A 27552-nucleotide genomic window follows, 5' to 3' on the forward strand; every position below is an offset into this window, starting at 1 on the left:
TCCCCTCCTGTGGAGTCGTTGTCCACCGCGGCCTGCGCGCCCCCTCCTCCCAGAGCTTGTTCGGCCCGATTGACCAGACAAGAGTCAAGGTCCGGGTCGATCCGCGCCGCCGACAGACATGTTGACTCTGTGTGCAAAGGAAGTTTGAGAGCAGTTATTTATTCTTGTGTGTGTACGTGTTGTGTTGTGTTGTGTGTGGGAGTGAAGAAGCGTGTGCATGTGTGTATTGTGTGTGGGAGTGCAGAGGTGCATGCATGTGTGTGTTGTGTTGTGTGTGGGAGTGCAGATGTGCATGCATGTGTGTGTTGTGTTGTGTGTGGGAGTGCAGATGTGCATGCATGTGTGTGTTGTGTTGTGTGTGGGAGTGCAGAGGTGCATGCATGTGTGTGTTGTGTTGTGTGTGGGAGTGCAGAGGTGCATGCATGTGTGTGTTGTGTTGTGTGTGGGAGTGCAGAGGTGCATGCATGTGTGTGTTGTGTTGTGTGTGGGAGTGCAGAGGTGCATGCATGTGTGTGTTGTGTTGTGTGTGGGAGTGCAGAGGTGCATGCATGTGTGTGTTGTGTGTGGGAGTGCAGATGTGCATGCATGTGTGTGTTGTGTGTGTGTTGTGAGTTGCTTTGTCTCAATGTTAAGGTGATTTAATCAGGCGTTTCTCTCTCTCTCTCTGGTACATTACATGATCAGAATCTCCCTCTTGTCCCATGTCCTACATATTTATACCCGTAGTCACATGACCACATACACAGAAGTTCCTGGTCACTGGTCTCTCAGGTACAAAGGAATCAAGGAGCAAATGGGACATCAAAGAAACAGTGGTTTCAGGAAGGAGACAGTACATAACATTTGCATTAATTCAATTCACATGTCTTGCCTAGTGTGAAACATAACGTGGGACTTCCTAATCACTCCAGGAGGTCCGGACATGTAGATTTCCAGGCCAAGAGGAGTTGTGTCAGGCTGTTAGAACTAAATCAAATTAAGATAGAATTTGAAAAGCAAAGGGCCAGATTATATTTTTCCACAACACCCCCCTCTCTCTCTTAAAGGGCCAGCCAGGCTGGTAACACTTGTCTAGTCTCAGTCCGATAACGCAAATGCATAATCTGGGTGTCTCAATCGGAGATTTTGAACGCCGATTTCTATCGGAGTAAGGTGTTTACATGCACACAAAGATGTCTGATTGATGATCGGATTAAAGCAATAATTCGTATGTAAACGCACTGAATGAGTCAATGCATACTTTTGGTTTTATGGTGTAAAAATCAGGTCCCACTTCAAGATATTGATCAAATATGAACACAATCTATTATGCACTGAAAAAACTCCTTAAATAATTTTATTAATCAAGTTATTTATCAGTTAATATTTATTATGATGTTGGTACATTTACACTTTAATTAGACATGCCATTTTTGTCTTTTTTCGACTGCAGTTCAAGGAACAAAGCGCTCGCCCACTTCCAAACACTCACTAACTCACTCCTCCAATCATGCACGCCCCCTGCATACTAATTAGTATTAGGAAAATGGAACATTACCTTTGTAAACGAGCGCTTTACATATAAAGTATTTGTTTGTGCTAAGTAGCTCACGAATACGTTCCCCATCTCTTGCATGTTCCGTCCATATAAACATGTAATGCAAAAAATTAACATTATTACTGTATAGAGGGCCAAAAACACAAAGTACTCGTCAGTGGCCAGGGACCCACACCATGAAAATGTATAGTTTATGATATTTGAAAAATGGTAAACATTGTTTTCGCATCAGAATAATATTCTTTCTTCTTCTCGGGACCAACCCCCCTATTTTTCATCCAGTGAACATTGATGAAAAGTCAAAAAATTGGCTCACCTCTAAAATTTGTGCCTCTCTACATTCTAGCTATCTCCTTTTTATATGAATGCATTGAGAGATAGGAAATGGCCAAAACAAAATCTGATTGTAGAATCATGAAATTTGGCGCAGGGATAGATGGTGACAAGAGAAGTGAAAAATATTATTACAGCAACGCCAGGCCAAATGTCGGCCATATTGGATAAAAATTTGCCCAGGTCGTTGGCCCGAAAAAGCTGAAATTGGCTGAAAATGGAGGAGTTGGACATCAAAAGTTTTACTTTGATATCTGTCATGGTCTCTGTGCGGCGAAGCCGCAAACTGTAGCCAAGGTTCTGAAAATTAAAAATTTGCTGCCGTTTGCGCAGAAAAAGTCTGAATTGCGTCAAATTTTAATCAATTGTTAAACCCTTTGCGCTAAACCTACTTAAGGTGAAACAAAGTAATTTGGCGCGACAGCGCCCCCTACAGAGTTAAATTAAAAAAGATTTTTAGTTTTTTTTTTTATTTCAACAAATTAGGCACAATTTCCATTTTGGCATCCCAATCAAAAAAGTGAATGAGACTCATGTCATATTTGTTACGGCCGTAGCGATGACAGAAACCTCCCATGTTATTCCAATGGGAAAATCTCTGAAATGTGAACATGCTTCCACTTTATACTTTTACACACTCTTCCTTGGGCATTTGCCCTATTATTCTGAGAGTCACTTTTCCCTTTATATTTAAGGCAAATGGGAGAAGACACGATAGCGGCACTGATTCAGCAGCAGGTGTAATAAAAGGAAAATTGGGCCCCCTCCTCTTGCGTTGTCGGGCGGCGTGGCACCGGCGATCATTGCCGCTTGCGGCTATATTTATTATTATTGTTATTAATTTGTAACTTTTGTTTTTGCTCATTTCAAGTGAGAAAATGGTTCTAATGGTTCTAAATAAATAAATAAAACAAAAAACTAACAAGACAAGAGCAGAAAGAAAACAAATTAAGTACAATTTTACATAAAAAAAAGAAGTATAATTTAAAAAAATAATAAATTTCTGTCAAAGTTGTCCATAAACAACTTAAGTTCATTTGTGATTTTTTTCCTTTTTCCGTATGTTGATTATAATGTTGGTCCCGTCCTTAATTGTCGGCGTGATTTATGTCATCCATTTTTTTGATGATGGCCTTTTTCCTGCTGCCAGAAGTACCAAAGGTTTCCATTTATTGTGTCCATGGCAGGAGTTCTGATACATGGTTCTGAAACAGTCTACAGTGCTGATTGTCCCGGCAACCTCAACCGCTCCAACATTCAGCCTTTCCCTGTCTTTCCATTTTCCATTTTATGCTTGGTCAAATACGCAAATATTTTTTTTTCTATCTCTCTCTCTCTGCAGATTGCCTGTGTGGTCCCTCAGAGGTTCTCAGTTCTCCACAGTTCCTCCCACCACGGTTCCTCCCACCACGACCGAGCCGCCCAACCTCACACCCATCCCCATCCTGCACAGGAAGGACTTCAAGAAACTGCCCCAGTGGGACTTCGACGACCAGTACAGGACGGACCGAGAGAGAGACAAGACCACACAGGTGAGGACCAGGACAGAGCGAGACAAGACCACACAGGTGAGGACCAGGACAGAGAGAGACAAGACCACACAGGTGAGGACCAGGACAGAGAGAGACAAGACCACAAAGGTCAAAGGTCAAAACATCTTCAGAATGGTCTTTTTCTAAGCTTTATTTGTTTTTCTTTGTGTCATTTACGACGTTATTTGATCTAATTTCACAAACGCGTGCCACGGTCACTTTAAATATAGATAAATACAATTCAACCTGTAAATACTAAGGCATTTAACATTTCTCATTTCCCCCTTGGGTGCAGAAATGTGACAGCAGTTTGTGGACGAAAATCGACTCTGACCCGGAGCTCAGAGACACGTTCATCCCAAACATTCGAATGTACGTGTTCAACGGCAGCATCACCATGAGCGAGTGGAACAGGCTGTCACACTTCAACAACCCCTTTGGATTCATGGAATTCAACCACCAAGGTTAGACCAGAGAGACGGGTCAGAGAGACGGGTCAGAGAGACGGGTCAGAGAGACAGGTCAGGTCAGAGAGACGGGTCAGGTCAGAGAGACGGGTCAGAGAGACGGGTCAGAGAGACGGGTCAGAGAGACGGGTGAGGTCAAAGATGTCAGGCCAGAGAGAGGGGTCAGAGATACGGGTCAGAGAGGTCAGACCAGAGAGACGGCTCAGAGAGATGGGTCAGAGACGGGTCAGAGAAGTCGGATCAGAGAGACGGGTCAGAGAGACGGGTCAGAGAGACGGGTCAGAGAGACGGGTCAGAGAGACGGGTCAGAGAGTTCAGATTAGAGAGATGGGTTCTAGTCCTGGTTTAGTTCTGTAGAGGCTATGGTTTAATCCTGGTCTTCTTCTTTAGAGGACTTCAGTCACCAAATACGAGCTGGGTCCCAGAGACGGTGGTCAGTCCGAGTGTAGTCCCAGTTCAGTCCAGGGGGTTGGTGTTACATATGTGACTTTCCATGATCAATTTGTGATCTATAAAAAGACAATTTGAGGTAGAAATGAGACCGAAAATTGTCCGAAAGCCTTTATCATTCTGTCGACGTTTTCAGAGGTGAGACACACGTTCTGAGCAAAGAGAGAACAGAAGTTTGGGGTTTTGTCCATGGTGCATTTTTTAGTAATAAATCTGTAAAGTTTAATAAATGACGAGACCTCAGAGCATCCTTTTCCAAGCTTTCCAGGAATGAGCCACGCTTAGAGACCCTGGTTACCTGACAGGATGGAATCTGGCTTATTTACATTTGCTCAATAGAGATGTCATCATCTTCTTCTTCTTCTTTGGTGTTTTATAGTGGTTGGTATCAAAGGATGAAATGATGGGAGGATGGAAGGAAGGATGGAAGGAAGGATGGAAGGAAGGATGAAAGCATGAAAGGATGAAAGGATGGAAGGAAGAATGAAAGGATGAAAGGATGAAAGGAAGGATGAAAGGATGGAAGGATGAAAGGATGGATGAAAGGATGAAAGGATGGAAGGATGGAAGGATGGAAGGATGGAAGGAAGGATGAAAGGAAGGATGAACGATAGATGGAAGGATGAAAGGATGGAAGGAAGGATGAAAGCTTGAAAGCATGAAAGGATGTAAGGAAGGAAGGATGAAAGGGCGGATGAAAGGATGGAAGGAAGGATGAAAGCATGAACGGATGAAAGGATGAAAGGAAGGATGGATGGAAGGATGGATGGTTCCCCATAAAAGGTTCCCTTACTTTAGACCTGACCTAAGTATGATTGCTCCAGACTGACTGACTAAATGGTCTTCCAGGTTGTGATTATTCTTCTGTGATTTATCCTCTCAGACGTGATGAAGGCTCTGAACCTGGTCCCGAGGCCCCGGGCCCCTCTGCTGACCCCTAAACCAGGCCGAGACTGTATCAGCTGTGCTGTGGTGGGCGCCGGAGGAATCCTCTGGAGGTCCAAGAAGGGCCAAGAGATCGACAACCACGACTATGTCTTCAGGTGAGGCCAATGTGGCAGAGTGGTTATCCCGGCTCCTCCTCTCAGTCATGAGGCCAATGTGGCAGAGTGGTTATCCCGGCTCCTCCTCTCAGTAATGAGGCCAATGTGGCAGAGTGGTTATCCCGGCTCCTCCTCTCAGTCATGTTGTTGTTGTTGGTGTTTTATGGCGGTTGGCATCCGAGTGTTGCATTACCGCCAGACTTAATTCCTCAGACTTTGTCGTAGTCCTTAAAAGTTCTTCTTCCATTGCTTTGGTGTTACAAAGCCCATGAGGTCATGAGATGTCGTTGTTGTTAAGATAAGATAAGATAAGATATTCCTTTATTGTCCCACATGGGGAAATTTCATTGGTGCAACGCAGGTAGATACAGAGGTAGATACAGAAGAACAGATCACTTATAGGAAGTCTGAAAAACACTTTCAGTAGAAGATCTCCTATAAATAAATAAAAACTCCCATAGACAAATAAATACATAAATACCATTGCATGTGATCCCGACGGTAATTGCACATGAATATGTGTCACGACAGCACATAGATTGCACATGAATTTCACAGTAATTGCACATATGACAGAATTGCACATCAGTATTAGGTTAGGTCAGTATTGCGCCGGGATAACGTGACGATCTCCGGGTAAGACGACTGTTCTCCGCAGTTTCATGAGTTCCTCCTTTGTGGAAACGCGGTACGGCGCCTGCCGGGGGGCGGGGCCGGAGCCGGGGGCGGGGCCGGAGCCGGGGGACTCAGAGCCAAGACACATCGCAACGACACGACGAAAACACTCAATCCAGCCGAATAAAGTCAAAACAAGTTAATTTAAAGCGATTCCAGTGCGTGTCCCGATCGTTCGTGAAGTTCCTCTTTCATATAAACGTGTATATAAACGTGTACCGACGACACGCCGTACTTTAGCGCGGCCGGAGGGCGCGGGGGGGGCTGGTGGGCACGCTCGGAGCTAGCTCACGTCACAACAACACAACGAACGCAACGAAAAACGCTCAAATCCAGCCGAAAAAAGTCAAAAACAGTTGAATTAAAAAACTATTCCAGCGCGTGTCCCTATCGTACAGTAAAATAGAAAAAATATACTAACTATATTTACCAAATATAGGAGATAAAGCACAATAAGTGTGCTGTACCAGCGCCTTATGACGTAATGGCATAATAGTTGTTGTTGTTGTTGTTGTTGTTGTTGTTGTTGTTGTTGTTGTTGTTGTTGTTTTATGGCGGTTGACATCCGAGTGTTGCATTACCGCCAGACTTTATTCCTTAGACTTTGTCGTAGTCCTAAAAGTTCTTCTTCCAGTGCCTTGACTTCCAGTGCTTTGTCCTCAGACTCTGTCGTAGTCCGTAAAAGTACTCTTTCCATTGCTTTGGTGTTACAAAGCCCATGAGGTCATGATATGTCTTTGTGACTAGAATAGTTGTTGTTGTTTCAGAGACCAACCGGCTTTATTCCAGGGAGACTCCTCCTCATCCTCTCCTTCCTTGACGCTCGGTGCCTCCACCGCACAGCCCCACTCCCCAGGCTTCACTCTATAGGCCTCAACATCTCCACCGATGTCGCTGCCTGGCAGCCGTGCGTCCACGAGACTGGGCGAGGACAGGAGACCACCCCCACCCCCATCTCGTCACTCTGATCACTCTGACTCCCCACAAGCAGACCCCCACCACTCCGACTCCCATTCAGCGCCCCCAGCCCGTTTTCCATATCTGCCCAATCAAGCTCCTCCGTTCCAAGGAACCTCCCTGCAGCTTCAGCAACGATCCTGATCCTCTCAGCTCTGCTTTGAGTCTGAGCAGCACAGTCCACAACATCCACCATAAAGAGTACAAAATCCTCTCTATCCACAACCAGGGCACTCTCATTAATTCTGGAACCTGCACACCTGGGACCTCCACTCCTGAAACCCCCACACTTCCTGGGAGCCACGCTGGCCCTTCCCATCTCGCCCCGGCTGGGAGCAGCGCCGGCTCCTCTCTCTGTACTCACTCCAAACTCGCCACTTGAAACTCTCTTGACTGCATCTGCATAGGATATACCCCGAGAGACCTCCACTTTATGCACCTCAGCAGCTCCTCCGCCAAACCTGCATCCCCCGTAGGCAGAGCCATGTTCTTCCCCACAGCCACAGCACCCCAGCCTCGCTCCCACGTCACACCTCCCACACTCGTGATCTCCTGCACATCCACCACATCTCTGCTTCCCTCTACAGACCGCTGCAACACGCCCAAAGCGCCGGCACCCAAAGCAACGCAGGGGCGGTGGAACACATGGCCCGACGCCATAGCACATGCACCCAATGAACACCTCACTAGGCAGGCACCTCCCTTCAAGTGCCACCACCACCGACAAGCTGTCACATCTTACCCCAAACCGGGCCACCTTCAAACGCCCAGCGTCCACCACCGTAACTCCAGTCAAATTCTCCCCAACTTCATCCACAGATGTCGCCGCAGGGACACCCACGATAACTCCCCTGACCGTGCCTCTTTCAGCATCAGACACAAGAATGTCCTTTCCACCCAGACGTCCAGCTCCAATCGCCCTCCGCTGCTGAGCCGCGTCCCTGCACACGACCAGCAGCGAGCCATCCCCAAGGACACTCGCACTCTTGATCACTCCCACAGCCACAGCTAGGCTCCCCGACAATGCCACCGAATTCCACTCCCCAAAGGACGCACCATCCTGTGCAAGCTCCATGATCACCCCACAGTCTCTGCTCTCACCCCGGACATCAATAGCTTCAGCCTCATCCCGCTGCTCATTCCCAGAACCCTCGGACGAGCCAAGGGACCCTTTACGTTTCCGGGCACGTGCAGCCAGAAAAGGCTGCTCCTCCACGCCGTCCAGAACGTCCTCGACCACCGATCCACTCTCCTCCGCCATCTCCCGTCTCTCCAGACCGGGTGTTGAGCAAGGTATCCTCACGTCCTTGCGTCCTTATGGCGTCTTGTTGTATCCTTTAGAAGTTCTTCTTCCATCACTGTAGCGTGTCTAAGTCCATGAGTTCAAAGCGCGTTAGAACATCCTCTTGCTCCTCATCCTCGGCTCAGTCTCCAACACACCCCAACCCTATAAACGTTTACCCAGCCCTGTGCTATATAAGTAAGCAACCACAGCCTCACACAAACCCTGTGACTGGATCGCAAGAACGTTCCGCAGAGTGAACTCCTGCCGCCCATTATTCCGAAACCACAAGGCCAACCCGGTCCTCTCTCTTTCATAAGCCTCACAGCGAATCAGCACATGCTCGACAGTCTCTGTTTGCCTATCCTACTCAGTGACCAATTGAGTCCGGTATGGCCAATCCTCATGCGGGCGAAGGCCCTTTTCTCCCATGCGTTCCTGCCCATGGACCCGCAAGGACCCACACTATCCTGTATGTGATAGAGATGCCGTCCAGTATCACAATGGCTCCAAAATTCCTGCCAAAGGCCGACCACGTGACTCTTGATAATAGGCTTGATTCCAGATTTGCTTAACTCAACCGCCACATCAATTGATGGCCGCCTAAGGGAACGTTTAGCCAGTGAATCAGCTATTTCGTTACCATCCACCCCCACATGCGCAGGAAACCAAATGAAGGAAACCCTCACATCCTTCCTGGACAGGGAGAGTATCAGACAGAAGATGCCATTCAACACATCCTGTCTGCAATCCGATCTCCCAGATTTAATGCTTTGTAATGCAGAAAGGCTGTCAGAGGCCACCACAATGCCGCAACACTTTAAAGCAGAATCCGCCCATTCCAATGCCAACCGTATTGCTATGAGTTCCGATGTGAAAACAGAAAGGCGATCTGTTAACCTCTTCTTGACCGCCAGCCCCAGGTCAGGCATGAAATAAGCAGTGCCAGTACGCCCTCTCAGGATCCCTAGACCTGTCGGTATAAATAAATACATCATCTGAGTGCCTATCGATGAGCGCTTGAACAACAAATTGCGGTGCCCTCCCAGTGACTCCTTCCAGTCTGCTATGCAAGCTAACATCAACAGGAGCCGGGACAAACTTCCATGGAGCCATAGTAGACAAAGCCACCGAAAGGCACACGCGTAGATCACCAACCCCAGCAAGCCGCGCTTTCGCATTTCCTATCCGGCTAAAAACCAAACTGTCAGCCTCATTTTGTCCCCCATCAACCCTGAGAAAGTCCCTTACCGGGTGCGAGCTTGTTTGACCCTGCACATTCACCCAGTAAGCCAACAGAAGTTCTAACCTCCGGAGCCGTAACGGCAATTCTCCCAACTCAACCTGCAGTGCAGAGACAGGGGAGGTCCTAAAAGCCCTACAGCAGATGCGCAAGGCCTGGGCTTGCTCCACATCAAGCGTCTTCAAGTTAGTCTCAGCCGCAGACATGTAGGCTATACAGCCATAATCAATAGCCGCCCTCATGACAGTCCAATAAATACTCAAGAGCGACCTTCTGCTGGCCCCCCAGTCCTGGCCGGATAGACAACGAAGCAAGTTCACCTTTTTGCATTTACCACTGACCATATCAATGTGCTGTCGCCAACTTAGCCTCTCGTCAAAGGTGACCCCCAAGAACCTCACTTCCCTGACCTGTTCGAGGACCTGCCCATGAGGCCAATGTGGCAGAGTGGTTATCCCGGCTCCTCCTCTCAGTCATGAGGCCAATGTGGCAGAGTGGTTATCCCGGCTCCTCCTCTCAGTCATGAGACCAATGTGGCAGAGTGGTTATCCCGGCTCCTCCTCTCAGTCATGAGGCCAATGTGGCAGAGTGGTTATCCCGGCCCCTCCTCTCATAATGTTCCATCATATTGTATTAAACTTTTCAACTCAATTTAATTTTGTAACAATGTCCGTAAGGACGAGGGACGATGTCCCAGGGTCCTCTGTCCTTAGAGCCTCCTTTTTGGCCAGGAAAAACTACAAAACCTCCTTGGGAAAAAGTGTAAACCTGGAGGAGTTCCACAGTGAAGAAGACAGTGACTCCATCAGACGGACGCGAGAGAGACAGTGGAGCTGGAGCCACTCAGGAGGAGAACCAGTTCGTTCTTCAGAAGGAGAACCAGTTCGTTCTTCAGGAGGAGAACCAATTCGTTCTTCAGAAGGAGAACCAGTTCGTTCTTCAGGAGGGGAACCAAAGAACCAATTTGTTCTTCAGGAGGAGAACCAGTTCTTCAGAAGGAGAACCAGTTCGTTCTTCAGGATGAGAACCAGTTCTTCAGGAGGAGAACCATTTCTTTGAGGCAGATGAAGAACCGTTCATATGGAGCAGAGACTGTTTCACCAGGAGAGGATCATCTGGGTCCACAGGTCCTCGATGTGTCTGTTCCACTCCCGACAGGAAGTGGGAGAAAAAGAAAATTGCTCGTCTCCAACTGGTCCAAAATGCTGCTTCCCGTCTTTTAACTGGAACAAGAAAATATGAGCACATTTCGCCTATTTTAGCTTCACTCCACTGGCTGCCCGTTCATTTTAGGATTCATTTTAAAACTCTTTTATTTACTTTTAAAGCCTTAAATGGTCTTGCCCCTCCTTACCTCTCCAAGCTGCTACACCCCTACACTCCCAGCCGTTCCCTCAGGTCAGCTGACCAGCTACTCCTTATAGTGCCACAAGCTAGGCTAAAGCTCAGAGGTGAACAAGCCTTTGCAAAGCTCCAAAACTGTGGAACAAACTGCCACTCCCCATAAGAAAAGCCTCCTCACTGCCTCTTTTTAAATCGCTTCTAAAACCCATCTGTTTTCTCTGGCTTTTAACACCATGTAGTGTGTTGATTGTATGTTTTATATGTGTTGGGAGGGCAGCACCTTTTATTTATTTGATTTTGTTTATTTTTATTCCATTGATTTTAGTGTTTGTTTGATTTAATTTTATTACTTTTATCCTATATTTCCTATTTTATGCCTCTGTAGTCTTTTACCTTGCTGTGGAGCACTTTGGAACCCTCTGGTTGTGTAAATCGTGCTATATAAATAAAATGGATTGGATTGGATTGAAGAAAAGGCAATGAACAGTTTGCAGGCAGATGAGGGACCATCAGAGTCGAGCTGGACCCACTCCTCAGGCAGATGAGGGACCGTCGGAGGCGAACTGGAGCCACTCTTCAGGCAGATGAGGGACCGTCCACACAGGGCAGGGACCACTTCACCAGGAGAGGGGCATCTGGGTCCACAGGTCCTCAGGAGTGAGAGAAAGAAAAAGAAGGCGGTGAACAGTTTGCAAGTGGAATTAAAAAATAAATATTGTTTGATAGCATAAGTAGTTAGAAGAAGAGGCTAGTGCTCAAGCTGTCATACTTCCCCCAGCATAGTTACTCCTAGGGCAGCGTAGCTAAAGCTGTGGGTTTATGTTTCTGTTCCTAACTAGTCTGACCATAAGCGATTTCGAAGAGGAACGTTTTAAGCCTGGACTTAAATGAAGAGACTGTGTCAGCATATTTAACATGGGTCGGGAGCTGATTCCATAACACAGGGGCTTGGTAGCTAAACGCTCTACCTCCTACAGTACTTTTAGAGACTCTTGGCACCACCAGAAGGCCGGCATTCTGAGAGCGAAGAGCTCTGTTTGGATGATATGGTTCTATAGCATCCTTGAGGTAGGATGGGGCCATGTCATTTATGGCTTTGTAGGTCAAGAGTAGAATTTTAAATTTGATTCTAAACTGGACGGGGAGCCAGTGAAGAGACTTCAGCACTGGCGTAATGTGCTCTCTTCTTTTTGTTCCTGTTAGTAATCTTGCTGCTGCATTTTGAACCAGTTGAAAGCTTTTTATGGAGCTTTTAGGACACGCTGCGAGCAGGAGTTACAGTAGTCTAATCTAGTCGTTACAAATGCATGGATAAGTTTTTCGGCATCACTTTTAGGCAGGATTCTTCTGATTTTGGCTCTTGTTGTGCAAATGGAAATAGGCTGTTTTACAGGCTTGATTTATATGAGCTTTAAATGAGAGCTCCAGGTCAAATAAGACTCCAAGGTTTTTTACAGTAGAACTGGAGGCTTCACTAACATTGTCCAGTGTGACTATCTGCTCAGATAGAGCGTCTCGTAGATGCTTAGGGCCAAGCACAATGACCTCGGTTTTTTCAGGGTTAAGAAGCAGGTAGTTAAGTGTCATCCAGGTTTTTATCTCCTTCACACAAGCACTAAGTCTGTCTACTTTATCGCTCTGATCAGGTTTCATTGATAAATACAGCTGAGTGTCATCTGCATAGCAGTGGAAGTTAATGCCATGTGACCTGATAATGTTGCCTAATGGCAGCATATAAAGAGTAAACAGAATTGGACCGAGTACCGAACCCTGTGGCACACCGTAAATTACTTTAGAGCATGGTGAGGAGCTCTTGTTTACATTAACAAATTGGTACCTATCAGATAGATAGGATTTAAACCAGCTGAGGGCTGTTCCTCCAACACCTACATCACATTCTAACCTCTGCAGTAGAATGTTGTGGTCGATGGTGTCAAACGCTGCGCTGAGGTCCAACAGAACCAGGATTGAGACCAGTCCATCGTCAGCGGCTAATAACAAATCATTTGTGACTTTAACTAGTGCAGTTTCAGTGCTGTGCTGGGCTCTGAACCCTGACTGGAAAACTTCAAATAAGTTATTGTCCTGCAGGTGGCGACAAAGCTGTTTTACTACAACTTTTTCAAGGATTTTAGAGACCAAGGGAAGATTTGAAATAGGTCTGTAGTTTACCAATAGGTCGGGATCTAGATTAGGCTTTTTCAGAAGAGGTTTAATGACTGCATGTTTGAAGGACTGTGGAACATAGCCACTTTCGAGTGAAGTATTTATTATATTAAGAATAGGGTCTATAATTAGGGGGAGAATGTCTTTGAGGAGTCTGCTTGGAATGGGGTCTAGGACACAAGTTGATCAAGCAGAGATGACTTCAGCCATTATGTCCTCTAAAAGCTCAACAGCTGTGAACCTTTCTAAGTTTACAGGTGGATTTATATGGGACGTTAGATTTACAGCTTGGGCTAGTTCAGGGCTAATAGCGGGGGTAATTTCATCTAATTTATCTCTGATTGTTTTTATTTTATTGTTAAAAAATAGGAGGAAATCATCAGAGCTAAGTGTAGCTGGGATTGAGGGCTCTACTGCGCTGTGACAGTTTGTTAGCCTAGCTACAGCGCTGAAAAGGAATTTAGTGTTACTTTTGTTGACTTCTATTAGATTTGAATAGTATGTGGTTTGGGCCTTACGCAGAGCCTGCTTATAGGACAGCAGGCAACTTTTGTGTGAGAGCGACGAAATAATCCCTCTAACTTTCTAACTCTTTGTTTATGTGAACGCAGTTCTTGGTTGTACCATGGGGAGGCGCGCTTTGGCCTAATGACCTTCTGTTTTAACGGCGAAGAAGAAGAGCTAGTCTCCGGTCTGGAGAGACGGGAGATGGCGGAGGAGAGTGGATCGCTGGTCGAAGACGTTCTGGACGGCGTGGAGGAGCAGCCTTTTCTGGCTGCACATGCCCGGAAACATAAAAAGTCCCTTAGCTCGTCCGAGGGTTCTGGGAATGAGCAGCAGGATGAGGCTGAAGCTATTGTTATCCGGAGTGAGAGCAGAGACTGTAAGGTGATCATAAAGCTTGCACAGGATAGTGCATCCTTTAAGGAGTGGAATTCAGTGGCATTGTCAAAGAGCCTAACTGTAGCTGTGGGAGTGATCAAGAGTGCGAGTGTCCTTAGAGATGGCTCGCTGCTGGTCGTGTGCAAGGACGCGGCTCAGCAACGGAAGGCGATTGGAACTAAACGTCTGGGTGGAAAGGACATTCTTGTGTCTGATGCTGAAAGAAACACGGTCAGAGGAGTTATCGTAGGTGTCCCTACGGCGACGTCTGTGGATGAAGTTAAGGAGAATTTGACTGGAGTTACGGTGGTGGACGCTAGGCGTTTGAAGGTGACCCGGTCTGGGGTAAGATGTGACAGCTTGTCGGTAATGGTAACACTTGAAGGGAGGTGCCTGCCAAGTAAGGTGTTCATTGGGTTCATGTGCCATGACGTTAGGCCATATGTTCCACCGCCCCTGCGTTGCTTTAAGTGCCAGCGCTTTGGGCATATTGCAGCGGTCTGTAGAGGGAGGCAAAGATGTGGTAAATGTGCAGGAGATCACGAGTATGGGAATTGTGACGTGGGAGCAAAACTGAAGTGCTGTAACTGTGGGGAAGAACATAGCTCTGCCTACGGGGGATGCAGGTTTAGCAAAAGAGCTGCTGAGGTGCATAAAATAAAGGTCTCTCAAGGTATATCCTATGCAGATGCAGTCAAGAAAGTTTCAAGTAACAAGTTTAGAGTAAATACAGAGAGAGGAGCCAGCGCTGCTCCCAGCCAGGGCGAAATGAGAAAGGCCAGCGTGGCTCCCAAGAAGTGTGAAGGTTTCAAGAGTGGAGGTCCCAAGTGTGCAGGTTCCAGAATTAATGAGAATACCCTGGTTGTGGATAGAGAGGATTTTGTACTCTTTATGGTGGATGTTGTAAACTGTGCTGCTCAGACTCAAAGCAGAACTGAAAGGATCAGGATCATTGCTAAAGCTGCAGGGAGATTCCTTGGAACAAAGGAGCTTGATTGGGCAGATATAGAAAACAGGCTAAAGGCGCTAAATGGGAGTCGGAGTGATGGGGGTCTGCTTTTGGGGAGTCAGAGTGATCAGAGTGACGAGATGGGGGTGGGGGTGGTCTCCTGTCCTCGTCCAGTCTCGTAGACGCACGGCTACCAAGCAGCGACATCAGTGGAAATATTAAAGCCTATAGAATGAAGCCTAAAGAATAAAGCTGTACGGTGGAAGCACCGAACGTCAAAGAAGGAGAGGAAGATGGAGAAGAGTCTCCCTGGAATAAAGCCGGTTGTTGTTGTTGTTGTTGTTGTTGTTGTTGTTTTATGGCGGTTGGCATCCGAGTGTTGCATTACCGCCAGACTTTATTCCTCAGACGTTTCGTCTGAAACAACAACAACTATTCTAGTCACAAAGACATATCATGACCTCATGGGCTTTGTAACACCAAATCAATGGAAGGAGTACTTTTACGGACTACGACAGTCTGAGGACTACGAAAAGTCTGAGGAATAAAGTCTGGCGGTAATGCAACAATTGGATGCCAACCGCCATAAAACAACAACAACAACAACAAGAGCAGACTTCAGAGAATTCATGGTCAAGTCGACAAATTGATCACTTATACTGGGACTAAAACTATTCTCAGCAGGATCACATGACATGATCACATGACGTGATCACATGACATGATCACATGATCACTGAGTATTGGCTCTATTATTTCTTTGAATTTTGAGATAGATTTTTCAGATATTGTCCTTCTCATTATAACTTTATTTTGTGGGACTGGATGATCTTTAAGAATAAACTGAAAGGTAATTAGGAAATGATCTGACATTATAGAGTTTTGAGGGAAGACAATGAGGTCACTAATCTCTGTTCCATACGTTAGGACAAGATCCAGAGTGTTCTTATGAGTGTGAGTCGGTTTATTTACATTTTGAGTGAAACCAATGCTGTCTAACAAGGCGCTGAAGGCATTACTGAGAGCGTCATCACTCATGTTCACGTGGATATTAAAGTCTCCAGCTATAACTATTTTATCCCAGGCTAGCACTAAGTTTGATATAAAGTCAGAAAACTCTGTTAAAAACTCTGAATAGGGACCAGGAGGTCGGTAGATAACTATGAACAAAACTCTTTTTTGGTTTTTCATACTTGGACATGTGATTGACAGCATGAGGCTTTCAAATGAGTGAAATGCATTGTTAGTTTTAGGGCTCATGAGTAGGCTTGAGTGTGAGATCACTGCCACACCATCACCTCGGCCTGTGCTCCTGGCAGTCTGATATACTTCCCCCATAGTTTCTCCTTGGGCAGCGGATCTGAAACTGTAGGTTTTTATTTCTGTTCCTAACTGGCCTGACCATAAGCCATTTCAAAGAGGAAAGTTTTAAGCCTGGTCTTAACATGGACAGGAGCTGTCGATCTTATATTTATTCAATAACAAAATGTGGGCTGGAGGTATCTTATTGACTCCATGGACATTGACAATTTTAAAGCTGTGAAATATCATAAGATGGTTTTTACCCTCCACAAGAAAAAGTGCACTTCGAACGTCTCTGCTCGTGGTACAGGCCGCGAAAGCAGTGGAGATGTTCCTGTGTGATACTTGGCCTTTAAAAGTGTATTATTTGCATAATGCTTTTGGAATGAAAACAGATGATACATATCACCCTGCTTTCTCTGGAATGTTCCCCAGCTCCATGCTGATGGCAATTCTTGATAATTATGTCGATGTCGATAACAGGTTAATCTGTGCTGCACCTTGCTGAGGATTAATCAGAAGAACCAATCCTTTATATTAATGCTCAGTGTGTCTTCTTCACATGAAGTACGTCAACAGGTTTGCGTGGGTGTGTCAAAACAACAGAATGCGTGTTGAGACAAACCTACAGCATCAATATGGGTTGTTTTTTTAAGAACCGGTCTGATTTTTTTATTCTCAGGGTGAATGGAGCGGCTGTAAACGGTTTTGAAGATGACGTTGGAAAGAGAACTGACGTCTATGTTCACACGGCTCACTCCATTACCTCATCGGAATGGATGTTAAAGAAATACAACTACACAGGCGCACCACATGACCAGGTCCCACTTTGTCTGGTTTAGTCGTGGTTTAGTCGTGGTTTAGTCGTGGTTTAGTCGTGGTTTAGTCGTGGTTTAGTCGTGGTTTAGTCGTGGTTTAGTCGTGGTTTAGTCCTGGTTTAGACCTGGTTTAGACCTGGTTTAGTCCTGGTTTAGACCTGGTTTAGACCTGATTTAGTCCTGATTTAGTCCTGGTTTAGACCTGGTTTAGTCCTGGTTTAGTTCTGGTTTCGTCCTGCTTTAGTCCTGGTTCAGTTCTGGTTTAGTCCGGTTTAGTCCTGGTTTAGACCTGGTTTAGTCCTGCTTTAGTCCCGGTTCAGTTCTGGTTTAGTCCTGGTTTAGTCCTGGTTTAGTCCAGGTTTAGACCTGGTTTACCGTCTGACCCGTCTTGGGTCAGTCTTGGGTCAGTCTTGGGTCGGTCCTGGGCCGGTCCTGGGTCAGTTCTGGTTTCATGATGTCTTGTCTTGTTTTCTAGGGGATAAAGTATGTGCTGATCCCTGAGGGCATGAGGGACTTCGAATGGCTGCAGGGACTTTACAAACACGAGAGACTAACCTTCGGTTCATATAAAGGACGACGGTAAGACTCAAGTGAGGGAGCGGGTGAGGAGGGGGGGGTGAGGGGGGGGGTGAGGAAGAGGGGGGGAGGGGTGTGGAGGGGGGAGGGGGTGAAGAGGGGGGGAGGTGGGGGGAGGGGAGGGGGGGAGAAAGGGGCGGACCCTGAGCACCCTGTTCTGTGTTTCAGTCCCTGGACCTCGTACTCGGATGCGTTCAATGAGACGCGCTTCTACCTTCTGCACATGGACTTCCTGCGATACGTCCGAAACAGGTCGCTGTCACTTCACTATATGATCTCTCTAAAACACGGAGCGGATTCAGGAACTCTTCTCTGACCCGCAGGTTCTTAAAGTCGCCGACGCTGAACGCTGGATACTGGGCCATCGTTAGACCCACAAACGGCGCCTTCATGATTTTCCTGGCGCTGCACCTGTGCGACAGAGTAAGCAGTGGTGTTACACTCTGGGACTTTTGGGGCAACTTTTGGACAGGGTTTTGGACTTCTTCTTGTGTCTGTGTGATGCAGTGTGCAACGGGCTAAGAGCTGCAGTCCCAGCGGTGAAAGCAGCAAATACACGTTTGAAACAACATATATCAATATCTTATCCATCTCTGTGTTCCAGGTGGATGCGTACGGCTTCATCACTGGAGACCACAAGAAATACTCCAACTACTACTATGAGCGTGGAGCCAAAACGAAAGTCATATTCTACGCAAACCACAACTACAACTTGGAGAGTGCGCTGTGGAAGAAGCTTCATGACCTGGACATTATTCACCTGTACATGGGGCCGCCAGAGGCCAAGGACCCTCAGACGACCCCGCAGCCCCCAGAGAAGGCCCCTCAGCCCCCAGAGAAGGCCCCTCAGCCCCCAGAGAAGGCCCCGCAGCCCCCAGAGAAGGCCCCGCAGCCCCCACAGAAGGACCCACAGCCCCCAGAGAAGGCCCCTCAGCCCCCCCCGAAGGCCCCTCAGACCCCCCCAAAGGCCCCTCAGACCCCACAGAAGGACCCTCAGCCCCCCCTCTCAGACCCCCCCGAAGGCCCCACAGCCCCCACAGAAGGCCCGCAGCCCCCACAGAAGGACCCTCAGCCCCCCCCGAAGGCCCCTCAGACCCCCCCGAAGGCCCCTCAGACCCCACAGAAGGACCCTTAGCCCCCCCCAAAGGCCCCTCAGCCCCCCCCCGAAGGGCCCGCAGCCCCCACATAAGGACCCGCAGCCTCCACAGAAGGATCCGCAGCCCCCACAGAAGGCCCCTCAGACCCCCCCGAAGGCCCCGCAGCCCCCACAGAAGGACCCGCAGCCCCCACAGAAGGACCCTCAGACCCCCTAAGGTCCCGGATCCCCCCCCCTTAAGCAACGGCCAAGCAACCTTTTTGCAGAGACTCGTGAGGCCTTGATTGATGCCCAAAAACTCGATCCAGACTGTTCCCACCCATCAATACCATTCCTATGAAGGACTCATGATGAAGAAGCATCTATGAAGGACTCATGATGAAGAAGCATCTATGAAGGACTCATGATGAAGAAGCATCTATGAAGGACTCATGATGAAGAAGCATCTATGAAGGACTCATGATGAAGAAGCATCTATGAAGGACTCATGACGCTTGGAGACTGGTCAGTTCACTGTCATCACTGCGAAAAAGTATTTTATCTTAGTATCATTTGCGATTCTAACTGTGACAAAGTAAAGTGAATAATTATAATGTATATACGTATAATGTATATATATATATATATATATATATATATATATATATATATATATATAATGTATTTAATGTGTGAGTGAAACCAAAAGCACATTTTATGTTCAGAGGCATGTTCTGTCTGATGAAGGGTTACCATGACATCACCCACAAATCCCAATGTACTTTATTTTCTACTTTACTTACCAGCAACTTTTGACACTTTTATAGCTTCATCTTTAAAAAAATATGTGGGCAGATAATTTCTAATATTATTTTTGCACTGGTAATATCAGGCTACAGCTCAGGATTGGCTTGTGCATATAATTTTTTTATTTAAAAAATATTGTAATAATTGGTATTGCATGATTTGTACCATCTTCTAATAAACAAATAAAAAACACTGTTCTACCTGTGTTTCTTGGTAAAATTTTACGATTAGAAAATATTTGAAAGGCAAGAAAACGGCACCAGCAGGAGGCCGGTCCATGTTTAGTCCTGACTCTGGCACTAGCAGGAGGCCGGTCCATGTTTAGTCCTGACTCTGGCACCAGCAGGAGGCCGGTCCATGTTTAGTCCTGACTCTGGCACCAGCAGGAGGCCGGTCCATGTTTAGTCTTGACTCTGGCACCAGCAGGAGGCCAGTCCATGTTTAGTCCTGACTCTGGCACCAGCAGGAGGCCGGTCCATGTTTAGTCCTGAGTCTGGCACCAGCAGGAGGCCGGTCCATGTTTAGTCCTGACTCTGGCACCAGCAGGAGGCCGGTCCATGTTTAGTCCTGACTCTGGCACCAGCAGGAGGCCGGTCCATGTTTAGTCCTGACTCTGGCACCAGCAGGAGGCCGGTCCATGTTTAGTCCTGACTCTGGCACCAGCAGGAGGCCGGTCCATTTTTAGCCCTGACTCTGGCACCAGCAGGAGGCCGGTCCATGTTTAGTCTTGACTCTGGCACCAGCAGGAGGCCGGTCCATGTTTAGTCCTGACTCTGGCACCAGCAGGAGGCCGGTCCATGTTTAGTCCTGACTCTGGGCACCAGCAGGAGGCCGGTCCATGTTTAGTCTTGACTCTGGCACCAGCAGGAGGCCAGTCCATGTTTAGTCTTGACTCTGGCACCAGCAGGAGGCCCGGTCCATGTTTAGTCCTGACTGGCACCAGCAGGAGGCCGGTCCATGTTTAGTCTTGACTCTGGCACCAGCAGGAGGCCCGGTCCATGTTTAGTCCTGACTCTGGCACCAGCAGGAGGCTCCTCTGAGGCATTACTATATTCTGTAGACTTTTTAACCAAACTTAAATGTTCAAACATAATACACATTAGTAAGAGAAAATATATAAATCAAACAGTGTGGTTTCAAACGTTGCTCTGAAGAACAGGCGGAATGCAGACGCACCATTTCATCTCCAATTTATTCACTCATTATATTTGTCTTCAAATACGGTAAAATGACATTTTTATCTGAAATCCTTCAAACGTTCTTTCACATCGTCTTGTTGGAACGCGGCGCTCCCAGGTACAGCCGAATGATGCCCAGGTCGTGAAGCCTCCTCCACAGCGCCCTCTCCAGGTCGTAGTCGTGGTTTGGGTAGAACACCATGTGGGTGTCGGCTCCGCGGTCGTAGTAGTAGTTGGAATATTGTTTGTGATTTTCAGTTATAAATCCGTAAGCGTCCACCTGAGAGAATCATAATCGTGAGCGTTTTAAAAGCGACAGACTTTTTCTTCAATATACAAGAAATGTACGTCTTAAATCTGTTCTTGTCACGTTTAAGTACGTTTTTGTCGTTCAGAAAGTCAAGTTTGGTAAAGCCGCTCGCAGACTCGCGGAACAGAAACAAAATGGATGACTTCACGGTTGTTTGGTCACAGTAATCAAATAGAATAATTACTCCCGCGGCGCGGTCAAATAGCCCAGCAGTGTCAGGAGCCACGGCACAAAAGAGCATAGCAGTTTCGACCGCCACGCCGGGGCAAAATAGACACTTCGGTCTTCAAAACCTGAATTTCCTTTTTGACTACCAATCCTACGGTGATCGGATCACGCGTATTTCTACACTTATGATCAAATAAGGGCATAGAGTGGATGATTCGGATGTTCTCTTGTTATCTTCACATACACAGTACAACTTGGGCTGCCTCCTGTGAGCAGCTGGTGCACCAAACATTGTGACGAGCCCCAGTGCGTGTCTTCGTGCTTCGTGCGCATTTTATAGACTGACTACATCCCGATGCCGTCTGTGCACGTTCACTTTACCCCTATGAGGAACCTTCGGTCTAGCGAACCTTCGGACTAGCGAACCTTCGGTCTAGCGAACCTTCGGTCTAGCGAACCTTCGGATCAGCGAACTTTCGGACCAGCGAACTTTCGGACCTGTGAACTTTCGGACTAGCGAACCTTTGGACTAGCGAACCTTTGGACCAGCGAACCTTCGGACCAGTAAACCTTCCGACCAGTAAACCTTCGGACCTGTGAACTTTCGGACTAGCGAACCTTCGGACCAGCGAACCTTTGGACTAGTGAACCTTCGGACCAGTAAACCTTCAGACTAGCGAACCTTCGGACCAGTAAACCTTCAGACTAGCAAACCTTCGGACTAGTGAACTTTCGGACCAGCGAACCTTCGGACTAGTGAACCTTCGGACCAGTAAACCTTCAGACTAGCGAACCTTCGGACCAGTAAACCTTCAGACTAGCAAACCTTCGGACTAGTGAACTTTCGGACTAGCGAACCTTCGGACCAGTGAACCTTCGGACCAGTGAACCTTCGGACCAGTGAACCTTCGGACTAGCGATCCTTCGGACTAGTGAACCTTCGGACCAGTAAACCTTCGGACCTGTGAACTTTCGGACTAGCGAACCTTCGGACCAGTGAACCTTTGGACTATCGAACCTTCGGACTAGCGAACCTTCGGACTAGCGAACCTTCGGACCAATGAACCTTTGGACAAGCGAACCTTTAAAACCTCGGACTTGTGAACCTTCAGACTCGTGGGGGTAACCAAAAGATAAAAAATAAAATTATTATATTTTAATATTACTTGGACAAGCTTGGCGGGCCGGATTGAAAGGCCCAATGGGCCGGATGTGGCCCGCGGGCCGTAGTTTGGGGACCACTGACCTAAAGCGCTGTGTGTGTGTGTGTGAAGGGCCAAAAGGTTCTCACTCTGTCGCACAGGTGCAGCGCCAGGAACATTGTGAAGGCGCCGTTTGTGGGTCTAACGATGGCCCAGTATCCAGCGTTCAGCGTCGGCGACTTTAAGAACCTGCGGGTCAGAGAAGAGTTCCTGAATCCGCTCCGTGTTTTAGAGAGATCATATAGTGAAGTGACAGCGACCTGTTTCGGACGTATCGCAGGAAGTCCATGTGCAGAAGGTAGAAGCGCGTCTCATTGAACGCATCCGAGTACAAGGTCCAGGGACTGAAACACAGAACAGGGTGCTCAGGGTCCGCCCCTTTTCTCCCCACACCTCCCCCCCTCTTCACCCCCTCCCCCGCCTCCTCACCCCCTCCTCACCCGCTCCCTCACTTGAGTCTTACCGTCGTCCTTTATATGAACCGAAGGTTAGTCTCTCGTGTTTGTAAAGTCCCTGCAGCCATTCGAAGTCCCTCATGCCCTCAGGGATCAGCACATACTTTATCCCCTAGAAAATCATGAAACCAGAACTAAACCAAGACTAAACCAGGTCTAACCCGGGTCTAAACCAGGACTAAACCAGGTCTAACCCGGGTCTAAATGAGGGCTAAACCAGGACTAAACAAGGTCTAATCAGGGTTTAAACCAGGTCTAAACCAGGTCTAATCAGGGTCTAAACCAGGACTAAACCTCGTCCTGTGGGGCCTGCGTGTTGTTGAACTTCCGTGTTCCGGCCTGCGTGATGGAATGAGCCGTGTGGACATAGACGTCGGTTCGATTCCCCACGTCGTCCTCGAAACTCTTGGTCACCGCTACGTTCACCCTGGCAACGAGACGAAACTCGTTAGACTGAAGCAGAGCCAGGGCGGAGTCTTTGTGCTCCCTGGGTTTTATCTCCATGACAACGGGACAAATGAGAGAATTTGCCTAAACCAGGGCCTAGACCAGGGCTAAACCAGGGCTAGACCAGGGCTAGACCAGGGCTAGACCAGGGCTAGACCAGGGCTAGACCAGGGCTGGACCAGGGCTAAACCAGGTCTAAACCAGGTCTAAACAGGGCTAGACCAGGGCTAAACAAGGACTAAACTAGGACTAAACTAGGACTAAACCAGGTCCCACAGTTTGAGAAACATCTAAATAAGTACTTTGTTTACACTTCATGTCTTCATAAAGATATACAGTTTCTCAGTAGTAAAAGTCCTGCCTTTCTTCTTTCATGTGCTTATTGCATGTCTGTCTATGTGGGACTCTAAAGTAGATAAACTCTAAAGTAGATAAATATTTGAAGTGTACATATTATTCTTGTTTGTTTGGCTATGATGGAGCCATTACACTTTTACAGCTTTTAAAGTCTTAAAAGCCATAATTTTCTTGCATTGTTACCAAAATAAATAAGCTTGATGAGGGAAAGCCTGGACTCTCCTGAATAACCACTCATGACTGAGAGGAGGAGCCGGGATAACCACTCTGCCACATTGGCCTCATGACTGAGAGGAGGAGCCGGGATAACCACTCTGCCACATTGGCCTCATGACTGAGAGGAGGAGCCGGGATAACCACTCTGCCACATTGGCCTCATGACTGAGAGGAGGAGCCGAGATAACCACTCTGCCACATTGGCCTCATGACTGAGAGGAGGAGCCGAGATAACCACTCTGCCACATTGGCCTCACCTGAAGACATAGTCGTGGCTGTCGATCTCTTGGCCCTTCTTGGACCTCCAGAGGATTCCTCCGGCGCCCACCACAGCACAGCTGATGCAGTCTCGGCCTGGTTTAGGGGTCAGCAGAGGGGCCCGGGGCCTCGGGACCAGGTTCAGAGCCTTCATCACGTCTGAAAAAGAGTGTGAAGAAAAAAAAGAGTAAAATAAATATGATACATATTGGTGCATGTGGTGAATCTGAAGTAAGATGCATCTGATTAAATTAATACTGGGGCAAGTATCGGGATATCAATCCAATACCGATACTGATACCATAAGGTTGATACTGATACCATGAGGTTGATACTGATACCATGAGGTTGATACTGATACCATGAGGTTGATACTGATACCATGAGGTTGATACTGATACCATGAGGTTTGTAGTAAAAATGTGTTGAATCTCTTCAGGATTGTGTTGTCACATCTCATGGAATTTACATTTGACCCAATTTTAAACCCCAGGGTCAGTTTGTCACTTTAGTACAAGACACTAAGCACATGTGGGGCTGGCTGTGCACATGTGGGGCTGGCTGTGCACATGTGGGGCAGGTTATGCACATGTGGGGCTGGCTGTGCACATGTGGGGCGGGCTGTGCACATGTGGGGCTGGCTGTGCACATGTAGGGCTGGCTGTGCACATGTGGGGCTGGCTGTGCACATGTGGGGCTGGCTGTGCACATGTGGGGCTGGCTGTGCACATGTGGGGCTGGCTGTGCACATGTAGGGCAGTTATGGCAGGTTAGGCACATGTTGGACTGGTTGTGCACATGTGGGGCAGGATATGCACATGTGGAGCAGGATATGCACATGTGGGGCAGGATATGCACATGTGGGGCAGGATATGCACATGTGGGGCAGGATATGCACATGTGGGGCAGGATATGCACATGTGGGGCAGGTTATGCACATGTGGGGCAGGTTATGCATATGTGGGACAGGTTATGGCAGGTCAGGTTGTGCACATGTGGGGCCGGTGTGTTTAATCAGAACATTCACAGAATTGGAGCCAGACCGTTCTGGACTCTTGTGTGACCTCTCTGACCCGTCTCTCTGACCCGTCTCTCTGGTCTGACCTCTCTGACCCGTCTCTCTGACCCGTTTCTCTGACCCGTCTCTCTGACCTGACCCGTCTCTCTGACCCGTCTCTCTGACCCGTCTCTCTGACCCGTCTCTCTGGTCTGACCTCTCTGACCCGTCTCTCTGACCCGTCTCTCTGACCCGTCTCTCTGGTCTGACCTCTCTGACCCATCTCTCTGACCCGTCTCTCTGACCCGTCTCTCTGACCCGTCTCTCTGACCTGACCTGTCTCTCTGACCCGTCTCTCTGACCCGTCTCTCTGGTCTAACCTTGGTGGTTGAAGTCCATGAATCCAAAGGGGTTGTTGAAGTGTGACAGCCTGTTCCACTCGCTCATGGTGATGCTGCCGTTGAACACGTACATTCGAATGTTTGGGATGAACGTGTCTCTGAGCTCCGGGTCAGAGTCGATCTTCGTCCACAAACTGCTGTCACATTTCTGCACCCAAGGGGGAAATGAGAAATGTTGAAATTAGATCAAATAACATTGTAAACTACGCAAAGAAACACAAAGAAACACAAAGAAACCTTCCCAGCAAAAGGCCACCTGTGTGGCCTTGTCTCTTTCTCTCTGTCCTGGTCCTCACCTGTGTGGTCTTGTCTCTCTCTCTCCGTCTTGTACTGGTCGTCGAAGTCCCACTGGGGCATTTTCTTTAAGTCCTTCTGGTGCAGGATGGGGATGGGTGTGAGGCCGCGCGGCTCGGTCGTGGTGGGAGGAACCGTGATGGGAGCAAACCAGAACTGAGAACCCAACTTCATCAAACTGCAGAGAGGACGTCTCGGTGTTACGCAGTGCAGCAGCGGAGGGGAACATTTGTAATATCAGTTGTAAATACAAGAAATAATATAGTCTCACTAATTGTTCCGTGAGACGTGGGTCCAGGTGACGTGGAGCACAGTTGCCACGGCGAGGACGAAGAGCAGGGGCAGAATGTGGGCGTGAACCTGCCTGGACATGTCCCTCTGTGGCTCCGCCCTACAACACACACAGCAGACGGGTGTTCACGTTCAAATCATCACGTTGTGTCGTGGGATAATCGTAAGAGCGCCGGAGCTGGTGTAACAGGCAGTTTGCAAAACACTCGGATCCCGGCGCGAGCCATATACAGCTCATCCCCAGACGCTTCACTCACTCCACACTCGGAACGCTTTCTGTGTCACATGTGGACATGCTGGGACGATAACACGACACACTTTTCTGACAGTTTAAACCATCATTTGACAAACGTGTGGTGTTATCAGGCATTGTTGTTCGTCAAATCAAATCTGTCGCATCATTTATGTGGATTTTGGCTCTTGTTTATGGTCTGGTTGCTAGGTAACTGTTGTGGATTTACCTGTGCGGCTCATGTCCAACCAGGAAGTAACATTATAAACTTCACCAAAATAATCGAACCGGGGAAAGTGTTGATTGGAGTTGTAAATCTCATCATCGCGTTGAGTGCCTTTTAAGCGAAAAGTGTCATCTGACCTGTCACATGCACTTTAAAGAAGCGAAGAGGAACCATTACCTGCCGGACAAATCCACAGCACGCCACAGGACAGGAACAGGGAAGAAGCAGGGGAGGACCCAGGAAGGATCCAGGGAGGATCCAGGGAGGAACAGGGGAGGAGCTAGGAAGGATCCAGGGAGGACCCAGGAAGGATCCAGGGAGGACCCAGGAAGGATCCAGGGAGGATCCAGGGAGGAATAGGGGAGGAGCTAGGGAGGAACCAGGGAGGAACAGGGAAGAAGCAGGGGAGGACCCAGGGAGGAACAGGGGAGGAGCCAGGGAGGAACCAGGGAGGAACAGGGAGGAACAGGGAGGAACAGGTGAGGAGCCAGGGAAGAAGCAGGGGAGGAGCCAGGGGAGGAGCCAGGGAGGAACCAGGGAGGAGCCAGGAGGAGCCAGGGAGGAACAGGGGAGGAAACAGGGGAGGAGCCAGGGAGGAACAGGGAAGAGCCAGGGGAGGAGCCATGGAGGAACAGGGGAGGAACCAGGGGAGGAGCCAGGGAGGAACAGGGGAGGAACCAGGGAGGATCCAGGGAGGGGCAGGGGAGGAGCCAGGGGAGGAGCCATGGAGGAACAGGGGAGGAACCAGGGGAGGAACCAGGGGAGGAGCCAGGGAGGAACCAGGGAGGAGTCAGAATGAACCAGGAGGAGCCAGGGAGGATCCAGGGAGGATCCAGGGAGGAGTCAGGATGAACCGGGAGGAGCCAGGGAGGATCCAGGGAGGAGTCAGGATGAACTGGGAGGAGCCAGGGAGGATCCAGGGAGGAAACAGGGGAGGAGCCAGGGAGGAACAGGGAAGAGCCAGGGGAGGAGCCATGGAGGAACAGGGGAGGAACCAGGGGAGGAGCCAGGGAGGAACAGGGGAGGAACCAGGGAGGATCCAGGGAGGGGCAGGGGAGGAGCCAGGGGAGGAGCCATGGAGG

General features: G+C 48.3%; 3 protein-coding genes across 3 annotated transcripts in view; 2 read left to right on the top strand and 1 right to left on the bottom strand.

Annotated features, from left to right (window-relative positions):
• Positions 1–19560, top strand: part of st6galnac1.1 (ST6 (alpha-N-acetyl-neuraminyl-2,3-beta-galactosyl-1,3)-N-acetylgalactosaminide alpha-2,6-sialyltransferase 1, tandem duplicate 1) — a 42318-nt gene extending 22758 nt beyond the window's left edge. The window contains exons 2-9 of the mRNA XM_072456583.1: positions 3213–3402; positions 3698–3866; positions 5203–5362; positions 16845–16983; positions 17456–17559; positions 17725–17808; positions 17880–17979; positions 18161–19560. Coding sequence (XP_072312684.1) covers positions 3213–3402; positions 3698–3866; positions 5203–5362; positions 16845–16983; positions 17456–17559; positions 17725–17808; positions 17880–17979; positions 18161–18691 — 1477 coding nt within the window. The 3' untranslated portion in view covers positions 18692–19560. The remainder of the gene's footprint in view (positions 1–3212; positions 3403–3697; positions 3867–5202; positions 5363–16844; positions 16984–17455; positions 17560–17724; positions 17809–17879; positions 17980–18160) is intronic.
• lhpp (phospholysine phosphohistidine inorganic pyrophosphate phosphatase) overlaps positions 1–20597 on the top strand; it is a 420402-nt gene extending 399805 nt beyond the window's left edge. Inside the window, exon 8 of the mRNA XM_072455741.1 lies at positions 20587–20597. The gene's annotated coding sequence lies outside the window, so the exon portion shown is untranslated. The remainder of the gene's footprint in view (positions 1–20586) is intronic.
• A 32-nt stretch (positions 20598–20629) lies between these two features.
• Positions 20630–27446, bottom strand: LOC140369476 (alpha-N-acetylgalactosaminide alpha-2,6-sialyltransferase 2-like). Its single transcript, XM_072456822.1, has 12 exons — positions 27282–27446; positions 26648–26838; positions 25993–26112; positions 25724–25899; positions 25623–25630; positions 25407–25575; positions 24029–24188; positions 23046–23178; positions 22760–22863; positions 22557–22640; positions 22386–22485; positions 20630–20896 (listed from the first exon to the last, which is right to left on the bottom strand). Exons 1-12 carry the CDS (start codon positions 27444–27446, stop codon positions 20702–20704), a joined length of 1605 nt encoding a protein of 534 aa, XP_072312923.1. The 3' UTR covers positions 20630–20701.
• Between the last annotated feature and the right edge of the window lie 106 nt (positions 27447–27552).

Source organism: Eucyclogobius newberryi, unplaced genomic scaffold, assembly GCF_026437365.1.
Source record: "Eucyclogobius newberryi isolate DKJ021-1_F unplaced genomic scaffold, fEucNew1.0.hap1 SCAF_20, whole genome shotgun sequence".
Lineage (NCBI taxonomy): Eukaryota > Metazoa > Chordata > Actinopteri > Gobiiformes > Gobiidae > Eucyclogobius > Eucyclogobius newberryi.